Below are 15913 nucleotides of genomic sequence, written 5' to 3'. Positions count from 1 at the left end.
ACTATCAATATGATTAAATGAACGGGCCCGGCCACATCCATCATGACACATAATCACGTAGAAGGTCACGGAAACCCCAGGCTTGGGACTTGGGTGTTGAAATTCAGTTCTGGAATATATATATATATATATATATATATATATACATAAAATGTCCCTTTTAGACGGGGGCCTTGCACGCCCTTTAGACATTCATTTTCAATGAGAGATGAGTGGCACTGCACTGAGAGGAGCAGTACCTTATTGTCGGATGGCAACACGCAATTATAGGAGCCGATCACCTGACTTCAAAATAATGTGCAGTTGTGGACAAGAGTCGCCGTCATTATGTTCAGTCACTGAGACAATTAATGCTTGTGCTTCATTTAACCGAGTTCCTCTTTAAATCAACCCGACTCTCCATAAAGGTAGGCTCCACTTAACCATAAACATATGGCCTGTTTAGTTTATTTTGATTAAAGGATATCCTGCATCTCACTGGAGAGGGGGCTTCACTCACCCCGTCTGTGGGTTTCATTTTTCAGGTCTGCGCACATAAGAGCCTCTACCTGTAATTATGCACAGATCCACATGTTAGTTTAAACTACTGAAGTATGCTACCAGTTCATTCCTTCTGGTCTATGTGAAACAAACTGCCATTTTAAAGGAAGATGAGTGAAACTGATTTCTAAACGACATAACCCAAGCATTACGCAACGATTGTGGCCATAGTACTTACATCATCATAGTTCAACCTGGTTCAATCCATCTTATTAAAGGGAGATGTCTATCTGAACAAAGTTGTAATGTATTGTTCTTATGTTATGACAATGTAATACACCTTGGTTATGTAATTTGGCTGGTTAAGTTTGGAATGTGTGTAAATTGATTTACACTGATGTGGTTTAGCTTAGAGGTGGCGCTAACCCAATGGGTATCCCTATTTGGTTAGCCTGGTTGGCTCTAGTTGGAGAGAGTGGTGGTTGATGATGGTGCAGTCAGGATTGACTTGGTTCAAGAGTCAGGGCAGCTATGTCACCCTTGTTAGTTGTTTTTTTCATTGTTCTTGTTTGTCAAAGCTGCAGTATTTGTCAGGGTCCCTGGATAATTTCAGTCCATTGCTTAGTGTGAATGCTGGAACAAAGGTTATTTTTTGTTTGAGTTAAAAAAAAACATACATACCTCATTCACATAACAAAATCCCTTCCCTGATCAATATATTCTGTACTCTTATGAAAATGTGAGGCACAGCAAGGCCCAAAAAAGCAGCTAAAGTAATCCTGAAAGAATCGATAAACTGCCCACTATTCTCTAGTTATACTGTTACTGTACAAACACAACAACTTTACTCTTATAGGCACTCCAAGACCTGCCCCCCCTACTGGCCCACTGGCCAACAGAAACACTGAATATTTCATAATTTGATGAGAAGCCAGAGAGAGGCGTTCCCAGTCCTCATTCAGCTTCCAAGTGGGTCTACAGAACAGACATGGTTGTGTAGCAGCCAATTCCGACACAGAAGGCTGGGCCACAATCCTGATATTCAAACACCAGCCAGAGGTTCATTAATATGAATGAGGTTCTCAAAACCAGCCTGTTTACCATTAGATAGAAGAAATGATTCTGGAATGGCCGAAAAATATTCCCAAACAATTGCTGGCGGAAAAAAATGACAGATCAGTATATTGTGTCGAGCTCAATTCACTATAGATAATTCACGTATAGCGCAAAACACCCAAAGCGCTTTACAGTGTGTGTGTGTGTGTGTGTGTACGCGCACACTGCACAGCACTGACTTGGATGAACGATCCCTATGCACTGGCTATCACGGTAGAGTGGTGAGGAATTAATTATTACAATCAATTATCATTAGCATTATTACAATAGATATGAATAATACCGCAACATTGCATAACGCTGGAGAGACATCCGTACAGGCGCGCGCACACACACACACACACACACACACACACATATACATACACACACACACACACACACACAGCCACACACACACAAACACACACACACACACACACACCAGGCTTTGTGACCTGCGATGACAGCTATATATAACGCGGCTGTGACGCAGTCTCTATCTGTGCATTTAATTGGTGAATGAGGGTGTGGGAGGCAGGGGGGGGGGCATGGGGTGTAATTCAATGTGTGGGTTGGAGAAGAGGAATTGTACTCGACATGCCCTTTACACATGAACACACAGTCGTCTACGGGGAGTCCTCCAACCAATCAATGTACAAGAGATGCCGTTAAAGAAATAAAGATCTGGATGATTGCAGTGCCTTCCGTAACAGGCTGTTGGGTTTGTGCTTGCGTTATTCGTACACGCACTTGACTGTGGCGATAGAGTTCCTGGGTAATATAGAGACACCGTTAAAAGGTGCTCTTCAGAATGGAATGCAGAGAGGGTTATTCTGAGAAGTAGGTGTCAGTAGTGCTTCAATCTAATAAGAATGCAATGTTAAGAAAGCAACAAATAAACCACCGACAAATGACCCAAGGAATGTGTGATTTTGAAAACTCCAGCAAGAATGATGCACGTGTGTACATGATGCATAATATTTACATAATAATTTAACGTCCTGGGACATAATTAAATTCAACGTGACATTACCATAAAGAATATACATCCCTCACGGTTTGACATCAGACATTGGTTTGACAGCTATATGTGGGCGCAAGGCAGTGACATGACATGACATCAAGGAATTATTCAATTTTTAATGCAGAAAATAAGAAAGGGGATCAAGGTGTCACTGGCATACAAGCTGCGACGCTACGATGATCGTGAATAACATCTACCAAGGGAATAGGTCTCTGGATATAACAATGAGCAGGTTCAAATATTCTTGCTATCGGTTATGCTGCTGCAACCTCAATGGCGCTTTTTAACTTTTATTTGGCCTCTTGGAACAACCCATCCTTACCTGATAGGATTAACACAGGGGTGACACAACTGGGTGGGGGGGGGCTGTACCATGAAAGGATGACAAGGAGGGATACCAAAAAACTCGGAATAAAAGAGAAGCGGAAGGAAATCTGGGAGTACAAAGAAAATGAGTGTGTGAAAGCGGGACGGGGCAATGGAAAGAGACAAGTCCTCCCGTCAATTTTATTGCACACACTCCCTGCTGAATGAAATTTAGATTAGCCGTTGCGCTTGACCTGTTTTCCGAGCATGATTGCAAGTGCTGGAAGGAGAAGCGGAGAACAGTAGATGAGCAGAGTGCAAGGCAGAGAAGAATGTAAAGGAGGCTATGGGTGAGATGAGTAAAGGGTTAGCAATGGCCAACACGGGGTGAGCTAGCATCTAAGGAGTGCTAAGCTAACAAAAACAAAACAATAACAGGAAAAGTACAATTTTACTTGCAATGTCATTACATTGCAGGTTGTCTCTTTGAGTGTGGGGTGATTTAAAGGAGCATTACGTCTTACTAGGAAGACAAGAAAGAGCGACAAAAAGCATCAAGTGTGAAGAAAATGTGATATATAAATAAAATAAATTACACCCCGATTATACTCCCTGATTTCTTGATTGCCTCAATAGCGTGTTCAAACGGTAAGTCTGTTCAAATCATCTATGATGTTCTTTGCGTGTACATATTGTTCCTGGCTTTTCTATGTTTACAATTGACTTCAATTGCTTTGCGTTATCAAGGAAAGGAAATAGGCTATTTAAATAAAGTCTGTCTCGCCTCGTCTTGATTGATGTCGATGGAAGAAATACATAAAGTGACAGGGCGACAATAAAAAAGGAAAACATGGCTGCCGAGCATGTGTATCCACGTCTGTTCATGTCAAACACACATCACACATATTTATTTCTCAGTTGACTTCCCCACAAAATGCAAGCTACACAAGCAAATGTGACTACAACGGTATCATCCCACGTCATGTATATAGACACCGATTTGGGTCAACTCAGTATGGCATGAACAATATAACCAGTTGTGATTCTGATCTGTGCACGTCCATACACAAACAAAACAGCTGACTGGTGGCTTTCCGTCTCAGGTATTGATATTGCATGACGCCCTCAACAATAAGACAGTTGGGGCCCTTAATAAGATCACTCCGAGCCCCTTACAATGCCAGTGATGCAGCAAACTTCCTAAGCGGGACTAATCTGAACCAATTGTCTTGACAAGGTGTCAAATGTGGAACAATTAGACATGCTAAATGGCCCGGTAATAGCTGCCGGAACATGACTGCCATATGGATGGAGGCCCCGGCGAGATCTGCTGGCAAGGGGCCCAAAACACTCTTGTCCTCTTGACAAGGAAAGACACACACAGGGTACAGGGGGAGAAGACAGGGAAGTCACGGGTGGACAGATGTAAGGAGAGGCAAAGAAAGAGCTAAGGGGAGGGAAAACAAGGGTAGAATAACAGACACCATCTATGCCAGTATCTCTCGCGATAAACAAAATTATTATGTCACTTCAATGGCAAAGGGACAACGCCGTAATACACAAAGAGAGAAAGATGGAGGGACAGAACTATGTTGGGTTCCTAAAATGTGTTCTGCTGTGATGATTTTACATTTATTTGAGTGACAAAAAACTGATGCATGAAAGAGCAATGGATTTTGCCTCTCCAATAATGGGGTTAAACATAAATTGGTACATTCTAACCTTTCCAATCACAAAACATTGCCGGCCGAGATACTATAGTTTGTGGCGTAAATTGGAGTTATGGCCGATATATGAGAAAATACAGTAATGTAAATTAGCCAACATTTTTCAATCAATCAAAAGTCAGCTTCAGAGAACCACAGGGACAGATTACCTATTGGGCTTAGCATGTGCACAGTATATTACACATACGACAATCTGGCTCATCCAACAACAAGCATTTTCCCAAAAAATTACAAACAACTAGCCCGGATGCGTCTCACATTACAGAATGTCCGCAATGGATTAAAATCGCTGATTAGAAGTGTATCTGTTAGCTCTGCAACAGTAAAAATCTGGTAAAACCTGCAGTGAAAGACGTTGCATAAATAATACAATTCCTACCCTAACTTTAAAGCACTGCTTCATCTATCAGTGTTCCAAAAAAAAGACCAGACATTTATTTACTCAGGGCATTGATTCAATAAAATTGTTGTTGTGCTTTATAATGTGCATGTGTTGCTCACATAATGTTTCATCCAACAGAATAAAGCATGTATTTCATAAATGTCCAGCAAGATTTAATGCTGTTTGAAAGTCAAGTTCATCATTTGGATGTCCTAATTCTGTAACCAACACTTGTATTTGTCCCTCAGTGTATAAAAGTAGAAAAGCACACCTTTAGTTAGGATAGTGATATCAAGTCGGTGAAGATATACGTTAATGTTAGTGTGCGGCGTAGAATTCTGCATTATCGAAGTTAGAAAAATGCTTTTAAAATGCTATTTTAGTTAATTTCTTATATTTATTTTTCTTGCGTTAACATTGACTCAGTAAAGTCCCATCCCGCCACTCAAAGCCTTGAAATAACAAACAGTGTTGAAAATGTAGGATGGTCGCTTGAGTCCACCATTAAAAGGTTTATTGAATCCCATGATTCTGCACCACAACCCTTAATCCTCCAACAGACACACCTGGAGAGGACAATATAAAAGCTATGGTCCTATCAGACTGGGAACAAACCTCAACAAGTCTCTTCGTTGTAGACATCCAGAGAAGCTCAGTTTTCAGTGTCTAGAAACAACCACAGACATCCAGAAGATGAAGACCTGTCACAGCCTCCTCCTGCTCTTACTGAGCCTCTGCCAAGCTCAGCCTCTGGTGGGTAAAGAAAGTATGGCTGATGTCCTAGAAGACCATGAGGACATGGATATCAGCACAGAGATTCTGAATCTGATCTCAAACATTGACTCCAGTGAGATCCTGCTGGAGGGAGACCTCTCTCAGGCTCAACCTCTGGTGGGGGAAGAAAGTGTAGATGATATCCTAGAAGACAATGAGGACATGGATATCAGCACCAGGATTCTTATCTCAAACAACGGCTACTTATTACCGCCACTGCCCAAGTGCCCCAAATCATCCCCCCTTACTTATCCTTCATCCTGTACCCATACTTACTGCAATTCCATTTTTTTTATATATCATTTAGACCCTGTGAAGTGTGTGTGTGTTTGGAGGCTGGTTTAACCTGTGTGCCGTAATACTGCATTACACGACAGGTGTGCAGCCTAACCCAGCCCCAGAGTTCAATAAGCCTGACTCGGGCCAGTTGAGGCTGCTTGAACCAACCATCAACCACCACCACACCTGTGTAACGCATATTGACTGTTTATAATATAGCTTAGACTTAGCGCGTTTTCACAACTGCCTTGTTTGGTTCAACCTAAACCCAAAAAATCCCGGGTTTTCCTTTTCGGCTGTTGTTCTTAAAAATCATTGAAATCGGGAGCGGACCAAACAACCATTCCGAGACCCAGCCGGAGAGGTTGTCTCGGTTCGCTTCTAAAATATCCCTATTGTGGTATGCTTGAGGTTTGAAAGCGACCGCACCTTGGTCTTAGCCAGTTCTAAAAATGAAAAGCCTCTTATGTAATGTAACAGGCTCTTGCTTAGCAGAGCGCATCATAGGAAATATTGTTTGGTCAGCGGTAACTCCAAGATTAGCAGCACATTGTCAGACCTTTGGTTGAAAATGAGTCCTGGCTCAACATGGAGCAAAGAGGAGACGGAGTGTCTATTCGATATTTGGGCAGATGCCCACGTAAAAAGTATGTTGGAAAACAAAAATAAAAATGCCGATGCATTCAGCACATTCAGTCCCAGGATGAGGGAGAAGGAGTTCGACCGGTCCGCAGATCAATGTATATCACGCTAGATATCCATGATTGTTTACTTTCACCAGCGCTTTCTTCCCCTTTTTTTCTTAAACGCTTTACCCCGCCCCAGTATTCTTTTTCCGGATGGATTTAAGGGATTTAGCATTTTTTGCCCACATCTGGGACTGTTGACAAATTGTGGGACTGTTGCGAAAATGCAATGTGAAAATGAACGGCGCCAAAACAATCTGGTGTGAATACACCCTTACCTCCTATATGTCTCCATTGGTGAAAACAATTGCTGAATCGAAAGAACACAAGTGCTCAATTCGGTTCGACTCGTTGAGATTAATACCGAATCCACGGAGGAGCGCTTATCTATTCATTATTCTATAGGCCATGTAAGGAATTTATCCGGGCAAGAATTTACGAAGTTGCCAAACAGAATTTTTGGCACACAGCAGTTTAGGCAGGACAATGTCATAATGTATGCTACAATGACATCTGTCACCAGAAACTCTGCCTTGGCTGTTCATTATTATTATTTTAAAACAATTATACAAATACCTTTATATACCGTTGTAACAGGTTCAATGAGTGAATGGACACTGGGGTTGCTTGGAAGCACAAGCAAGTCTTTTATTTGCATGAATTACGACAGTCCAGAAATTATAAACCCCCCATCGCGGTCACACGGAGCGTTTCAAGAGACTTTCTCACAAAGTAGTTAATGTGCTTCAGTCCTTCGTCTCTGCTCCCGATCCCTTCTCACTAGGGATGGGCAAAACGATTCTTTTCCGGGAATCAGTTCTTTCAGTTCAGTTCACTTTAACGATTCGTTCGGTTGATTCGTTCGTTTTGATTTGTTCGTTACGTCAGATTACGTCATTTGACAGGGAATGTCACGGTTGTCTGCCCCCCCCCGCGAGGCGGCCCTGAGCATAATTGAAACAACTTCTAAGCTCTACCCTCCGTGAAAATCCACAAGATATAGTATTTTGTATAGCCAAACGTCCCACCAATATTTATACCACCTGCTTACTCTCTGTATTGCCGCGTTTCCACTGCAGGGTGCGGAACGGATCGGATCGCAAAGGTGTGGTAGGGAGGGGGCGGTATAGCCCAGCTCAGTTCCGAGGTTGCGTTTCCACTGACGACAGTACCCTTTGTGGTAGGCCGGATGTTGATCGCCGCGGCAGCTACGTAAACATCGTAAACAACGTCTACCTCCCCAAGAATGCAGACGAACGTCTCCACCTCCTTGTTCGCCCAAGAAAGCGTTTTACGCAAAATTTTAATTGTAAAGAATAATACCTCGAGGCTACTGTTTGTTTGTTTTTATCCCCGCATCACCCGGAAGTGATGATTCTGTCGTCCAATCAACGGAGGGGGTGTGTAGTTAGAATTTCCCGGGACCCTTTCAGGCGTCTCTTCTCGTTTTCAGTACCCCAACGGAGGGGTCCTGAAAACGAGGTCAAAACTGGCCAAAACAGGTACGGCTAAGTCCGGGTCACGCCCACTTTTGGCGGTGGAAACGCGACCCGATCCGCACCTTTGCGATCCGATCCGTTCCGCACCCTGCAGTGGAAACGCGCCATATTTCATTCATGGTTTTATATTCATAATTTATTTTACTTTACATTTAATTCTTCATTATTCAGGCATTACAGAACTTTCATGGTCATAAATAAAAAATACGATCTGCAGTTTAATTTCTTTTTTGTTCTTGAATTGACGTAGAATGGAGCAAAGACTCCTGGGATTGGGAAATGCGTTTATCAAATAAAGAGATGGAGGGCAAGTCTATTTTCGGAAATGTAGGGGGATATATGAGTGGCCCCACGTCGAATGGCATGACCCAAGATACGTCAGACAGAGAAAGCGCGCAAATTCGACGGTACAACCTTTTCATTTGTTTACCCAGGTGCTATGGCAACACCATTGCTACCTCTCATTGGCTGAATCTTTGAGAACGTTGTAGACTCAATCAATATAAGATTGCGGGGAGACGAAGCTCTGTTCGTTTGTATATTTTATTTACGTGACCATATTTTTGTTTTATGTTAAAAAAAAAGAATCAAAGAACCAGTTCTCTTGTATTTGGGGAACCAGTTCTGGCCGTTCACCTTCGGGATTTGTTCGTTGTGAACGAATCGGTCGCGACTGACTCATTCGACTCATTGGAGTTGCCATGAAATCAACAACCTGCAACCTGGACTCGCTCCCCACCACACTTCTAAAGGCCTGTCTCCCCATTCTCTCCACCCTCATCACTAACACTGTAAACTCCTCTCTATCCTCCGGCCATGTCCCCTCCTCCCTAAAGCTTGCATCAGTCACCCCCGTACTAAAGAAACCCGGCCTGGATCCTGATTCCCCTAACAACTACCGCCCCATCTCCAATCTACCTTTTCTGTCTAAAATCCTGGAACGTGTTGTTGCCTAACAACTCATCACCTACCTTGACACCAACGACCTCTTTGAACTCTTCCAATCTGGTTTCCGCTCCAAACACAGTACAGAAACTGCCCTCCTCAAAGTGACCAATGACCTTCTGCTATCCTCTGACACTGGCTCCCTAAATATCCTCATCCTCCTTGACCTCAGTGCTGCCTTTGACCCGTCTCCAATCCACCCTTGGCATCACTGGCACCGCCCTCTCCTGGCTTGGATCCTATCTCTCCGACAGATATCAATTAATCGCCATCAACAACTGTCAATCAGCCACTACTCCTCTCATCCACGGTGTCCCCCAGGGTTCTGTGCTTGGTCCACTCCTCTTCATTCTGTACATGTTTCCTCTTGGTCAGATCCTTCGTCACCATGGACTCCGGTTCCATTGTTACGCCGATGACACACAGCTTTACCTCCCCTCCAAAACCATCAGTCCTTCCACCCTCTCAACCCTCTCCAACTGTTTGACTGACATCAAGACCTGGATGCAAAACAGCTTTCTCAAACTCAACTCCAACAAATCCGAAATCCTCATCATTGGTCCTGATACCCTCACTCACTCCACTCTGAACTTCACCCTTAACAAATACACGCCACCATCACCCCCTCCACCAAAATCCGTAACCTTGAAGTTATCCTGGACCCCACTCTCTCCTTCCTCCCCCATGTTAACCATATTACCAAAACTGCCTTTTTCCACCTCCAAAACCCGCCTCCGCCCCAACCTGTCAACTACCGCTGCTGCGACACTCATCCACGCTTTCATTTCATCAAGGCTTGACTACTGCAATGGTCTTCTCTACGGCACCACCAACAAAGTCCTCAAAAAACTTCAATATGTCCAGAACTCAGCTGCACGCCTCCTCACTGGTACCCGCTCCAGAGAACACATCACACCTGTCCTCCGTGAACTCCATTGGCTTCCAAGGCCGTACGCACAAAACGGGCTGAAAGTTGCGTACCTGACTTTCAACGCCAAGGTCGTGATCTATAAAAACTAACTTGACGGTAGAACGTGCGCAGCCCTAAGCAAACTCTGACCCATGCGTACGCATGGTTTGGAGGAAAAGGAGAATTGGCGACACAGACGGTGTGGTGGTGAACTGAAGTCAGACAGGAGAAATGTAGAGTGAGAAGAATGATTATGTTTTATCATCGCCCTTCATAAAGTTAATTTCAACCCGTATCATGCGTTAAATCTATGTAATCAGAATAATTTAAGTCAACTGCGTTATAACTCAAGAAACATCTCCCAAGAATCTAAATCAAAAAAAATCTCTATATTTAATCCCGTCACTCCATACTGTCCACTGACGACGCGACTGCATGGAATAAAACATCTGTCCAACATGTGTCGAAAACATAATATTTTTATGTGACACTGAAAACACATAATCAAATGTCAATTAAATCACAAGTGTGGAAAATCGTTATATTATTGTCCGTTCATCTTGATGCTTTTCATGACAAATCAGGCATTAAAAAGGGGTTATGTTCAAGAACATTTTACGTGGGTGATTACAAACTGATTATCTAAGGTGTTCTCGGTCAGTCTTATTACCGTAACCCTATAAATACAGCAGTGAGCCCCGTGCGTAATGCTGCACCATGGCACTGCTGGAGGACCATGCAAATGGCAGGATTCGGATGGAGAGGGTCTTCAGGGGCCATAACGATTTATTGGTACGTAAAAATATGTACCTTTATGTCTGACAACTTCTTTTTTAATTCTGGGACTGCGTGCTGCGTGCCACTGACAGAGTTCACTGCTGCAGCAACATGTTGCCTCTCAATCTGCTTTTTGTTGTTAGTGATCCCAATCCATTGACCGCCGAACAAAACTACTTTTTGGGCCTCCACCTCACCCACACGTGTCTCCACTTCAACCTCCGTGAAATTTTGCTTTTTTGCTTTTCTCAGTCCTTCTGCCATTGTTTCCGGCAAGACATAATACTTGCATCTGAGTCTGTTTTATATGCAGATCACATTCATGAGGTCGTTTGCATTGACCATTTATGGTTAAAAAGGGGCGTGTACAGGGCGGAACGTGAAGCTGATTCAGCTGCGCACACTTGTAGGCACTCTGTGATTTATGAAGCAAAGATTGCTTAGAGGTGTGCGTACGAAGGGTTTTATGAGTCTGACATTTTTTTGGGGCACGCAAAAATTGGCTTTTGGGCGTCTGTACACTTTTATTAACGATCCTACGCACAGTTTTATAAATGAGACCCCTGATCTTTTACATTTATTCAGAAAATTCGAACAATTGAATGCCAAGTAGAATTTATACAAATTTGTCAAATAAAAGTTCCAAAAATTAATTCCATACCCTAGCTTTAAAGCACTGCTTCATCAATCCTACTTCTGAGAAAAGAACAAATGACCAGACTTTTATTTAATCAGGGCATTGACTAAGTAAAATAGTTGTGCTTGAAAATGTGCATCTGTTACAAAATAAAGCATGTATTGCATAATTATCCAGCAAGAATTATTGCTGTTTGAGTGCATCAGTTGGAAATGCTAATTCAGCACCAAACACTTGGGTTTTTCCCTCAATGTATAAAAGTAGAAAAGCACACCTAAATTAGGATAGGGATATCAAGTCAGTAAAGAAAGACGTTAGTGTCAGTGTGCGTGAACATTGACTCAGTTAAGTCCCTCCCCTCCTCACAAAGCCTTTGAATAACAGACAGTGTTGAAAAGGTAGGACGGTTGCTTGAGTCCACCCTTAAAAGGTTTATTTAGTCTTTATATTCTGCACCACAACCCTAAATTCTCCAACAGACACACCCGCAGAGGACACTATAAAAGCTCTAGCCCGTCAACCCTCAAAACCAACCTCAAGGAGACTCTCCATTGTAGACATCCAGAGAAGCTCCAGTGCCAGTGCCTAGAAACAAACGGAGAGACCCAGAAGATGAAGACCTGTCTCAGCCTCCTCCTGCTCTTGCTAGGCCTCTGCCAAGCTCAACCTCTGGTGGGAGAACAAAGTGTGGCTGATGTCCTAGAAGACAATGAGGACATGGATATCAGCACCAGGATTCTGATCTCAAACAACGGCTCCAGTGAGCTTCTGCTGGAGGGTGACTTGCTTCTCCCAACAACCAGAAACGCCATGAAGTGTTTTAGAAACAGCTGCCTGTGGAAAAAGTCCTCAAATGGCCTTGTGACCATTCCCTACACAGTGAGCAGCGCCTACACCTCTGCGGAGACGTCAAGAATTGTGAACGCATTGCAGTCCTTCCACCAGAGCACCTGCATCCGCTTCGTTCCCCGCCGGAACCAGTACGACCACATCAGCATTCAGAGCAGAGGTGGATGCTACTCCTCTCTGGGCAGGACAGGAGGCATGCAGGTACTCTCACTCAGGAGATCGGGATGCATGTACTACGGCATCATGCAGCATGAGGTGAACCACGCTCTGGGCTTCAACCACGAGCAGACCAGGAGTGACCGTGACCAGTATGTCAAGATAAACTGGAAGAACATTAATCCAAGCAATGCCTACAACTTCGAGAGGCAGAACACCAACAACCTGAACACCCCCTACGATTACACCTCCATCATGCACTACGGCAGAACAGCCTTTTCCATAAATGGACGAGACAGCATCACCCCCATCCCAAACTCCAGAGTTCAGATCGGCCAGAGAAAGGGAATGACCCGGAATGACTTCCAAAGGATCAACCGACTCTATCGTTGCTAAGACCAACAACCAGTTGTCTGCAAATATCAAATTTATTTTTTGTTTTTCTCAAAACAATTTTCTCCTGATATGTCATTAAAAAATATTGCTTCACTGCAATTCATTTGTGTGGTCAATTTTTATTTTATTTTGAGTTATTATCAACCCGAACCTCAATTTATATTAACACCTCATGTTTGAACAGCATTATTTATACATCTTTAATGAAATGGACCTATCATCATGCACACCACAAGATGATGTTGTGCCTCTAATCACAAAGACTACAAGATTCATTCAAAAGGGATAGAGCCAAACCGATTTAGAAACCATATGGCTTGTAGATGACTAGGATACTGTTCATGACCTTTATGCTAAGAAGCATTGAACTGGACTATCACGACTATAATTGTTGCTTCCTCTATTACAACTGCTAAAACCACTTGCATCCTCCAGAATAGTAGATGTCTCCATTCGCCCTCCATGTAACAAAATGATTGCTTAATTCTAAGACGCATCACGTGAATGATGCTACTTATCACCGCCACTCCCCAAGTGACCCAATCATCCCCCCTTACTGATCATTCGTCCTGTACCCATACTTACTGCAATTCCATTTTTTTTTATTATCATTTAGACCCTGTGAAGTGTGTGTGTGGTTGAAGGCTGGTTTAACCTGTGTGCCGTGATACTGCATTACACGACAGGTGTGCAGCCTAACCCAGCCCCAGAGTTCAATAAGCCTGACTCGGGCCAGTTGAGGCTGCTTGAACCAACCATCAACCACCACCACACATGTGTAACGCACATTGACTGTTTATAATATAGGTTAGACTTTGGGCGTTTTCACAACTGCCTTGTTTGGGACCATTACGATTTATTTGTACATAAAAACATGTACCTTTATGTCAGACCACTTCATTTTTAATTCTGGGACTGTGCGCTGCCTGCCACTGACAGAGTTCACTGCTGCAGCAACATGTTGCCTCTCAATCTGCTTTTTGTTGTTAGTGATCCCAATCCATTGACCGCCGAACAAAACTACTTTTTGGGCCTCCACCTCACCCACACGTGTCTCCACTTCAACCTCCGTGAAATTTTGCTTTTTTGCTTTTCTCAGTCCTTCTGCCATTGTTTCCGGCAAGACATAATACTTGCATCTGAGTCTGTTTTATATGCAGATCACATTCATGAGGTCGTTTGCATTGACCATTGTTGGTTAAAAAGGGGCGTGTACAGGGCGGAACGTGAAGCTGATTCAGCTGCGCACACTTGTAGGCACTCTGTGATTTATGAAGCAAAGATTGCTTAGAGGTGTGCGTACGAAGGGTTTTATGAGTCTGACATTTTTTTGGGGCACGCAAAAATTGGCTTTTGGGCATATGTAGACTTTTATTAACGATCCTACGCACAGTTTTATAAATGAGACCCCTGATCTTTTACATTTATTCAGAAAATTCGAACAATTGAATGCCAAGTAGAATTTATACAAATTTGTCAAATAAAAGTTCCAAAAATTAATTCCATACCCTAGCTTTAAAGCACTGCTTCATCAATCCTTCTTCTGAGAAAAAAACAAATGACCAGACTTTTATTTAATCAGGGCATTGACTAAGTAAAATAGTTGTGCTTGAAAATGTGCATCTGTTACAAAATAAAGCATGTATTGCATAATTATCCAGCAAGAATTATTGCTGTTTGAGTGCATCAGTTGGAAATGCTAATTCAGCACCAAACACTTGGGTTTTTCCCTCAATGTATAAAAGTAGAAAAGCACACCTAAATTAGGATAGGGATATCAAGTCAGTAAAGAAAGACGTTAGTGTCAGTGTGCGTGAACATTGACTCAGTTAAGTCCCTCCCCTCCTCACAAAGCCTTTGAATAACAGACAGTGTTGAAAAGGTAGGACGGTTGCTTGAGTCCACCCTTAAAAGGTTTATTTAGTCTTTATATTCTGCACCACAACCCTAAATTCTCCAACAGACACACCCGCAGAGGACACTATAAAAGCTCTAGCCCGTCAACCCTCAAAACCAACCTCAAGGAGACTCTCCATTGTAGACATCCAGAGAAGCTCCAGTGCCAGTGCCTAGAAACAAACGGAGAGACCCAGAAGATGAAGACCTGTCTCAGCCTCCTCCTGCTCTTGCTAGGCCTCTGCCAAGCTCAACCTCTGGTGGGAGAACAAAGTGTGGCTGATGTCCTAGAAGACAATGAGGACATGGATATCAGCACCAGGATTCTGATCTCAAACAACGGCTCCAGTGAGCTTCTGCTGGAGGGTGACTTGCTTCTCCCAACAACCAGAAACGCCATGAAGTGTTTTAGAAACAGCTGCCTGTGGAAAAAGTCCTCAAATGGCCTTGTGACCATTCCCTACACAGTGAGCAGCGCCTACACCTCTGCGGAGACGTCAAGAATTGTGAACGCATTGCAGTCCTTCCACCAGAGCACCTGCATCCGCTTCGTTCCCCGCCGGAATCAGTATGACCACATCAGCATTCAGAGCAGAGGTGGATGCTACTCCTCTCTGGGCAGGACAGGAGGCATGCAGGTACTCTCTCTCAGGAGATCGGGGTGCATGTACTACGGCATCATGCAGCATGAGGTGAACCACGCTCTGGGCTTCAACCACGAGCAGACCAGGAGTGACCGTGACCAGTATGTCAAGATAAACTGGAAGAACATTAATCCAAGCAATGCCTACAACTTCGAGAGGCAGGACACCAACAACCTGAACACCCCCTACGATTACACCTCCATCATGCACTACGGCAGAACAGCCTTTTCCATAAATGGACGAGACAGCATCACCCCCATCCCAAACTCCAGAGTTCAGATCGGCCAGAGAAAGGGAATGACCCGGAATGACTTCCAAAGGATCAACCGACTCTATCGTTGCTAAGACCAACAACCAGTTGTCTGCAAATATCAAATTATTTTTTTGTTTTTCTCAAAACAATGTTCTCCTGATATGTCATTAAAAAATATTGCTTCACTGCAATTCA

General features: G+C 43.4%; 2 protein-coding genes across 2 annotated transcripts; both read left to right on the top strand.

Annotated features, from left to right (window-relative positions):
• Window positions 1-12030: 12030 nt before the first annotated feature.
• LOC115556333 (high choriolytic enzyme 1) lies at window positions 12031-13028 on the top strand. The gene has a single exon (XM_030373540.1). The coding sequence runs from the start codon at window positions 12137-12139 to the stop codon at window positions 12923-12925; it is 789 nt and encodes a 262-aa protein (XP_030229400.1). The 5' UTR covers window positions 12031-12136; the 3' UTR covers window positions 12926-13028.
• A 1893-nt stretch (window positions 13029-14921) lies between these two features.
• Window positions 14922-15913, top strand: LOC115554984 (high choriolytic enzyme 1-like). Its single transcript, XM_030371658.1, has one exon. It carries the CDS (start codon window positions 15022-15024, stop codon window positions 15808-15810), a length of 789 nt encoding a protein of 262 aa, XP_030227518.1. The 5' UTR covers window positions 14922-15021; the 3' UTR covers window positions 15811-15913.

The sequence above is a fragment of the Gadus morhua genome, chromosome 12 (genome assembly GCF_902167405.1).
Source record: "Gadus morhua chromosome 12, gadMor3.0, whole genome shotgun sequence".
Taxonomy (NCBI): Eukaryota; Metazoa; Chordata; class Actinopteri; order Gadiformes; family Gadidae; genus Gadus; species Gadus morhua.
This window is presented reverse-complemented; position numbering and strand designations above follow the sequence as displayed.

Excerpts from the sequence above, each read along its gene's own strand:
- LOC115556333 (XM_030373540.1), top strand. The coding sequence starts at position 12,137 with ATGAAGACCTGTCTCAGCCTCCTCCTGCTCTTGCTAGGCCTCTGCCAA.
- LOC115554984 (XM_030371658.1), top strand. The coding sequence starts at position 15,022 with ATGAAGACCTGTCTCAGCCTCCTCCTGCTCTTGCTAGGCCTCTGCCAA.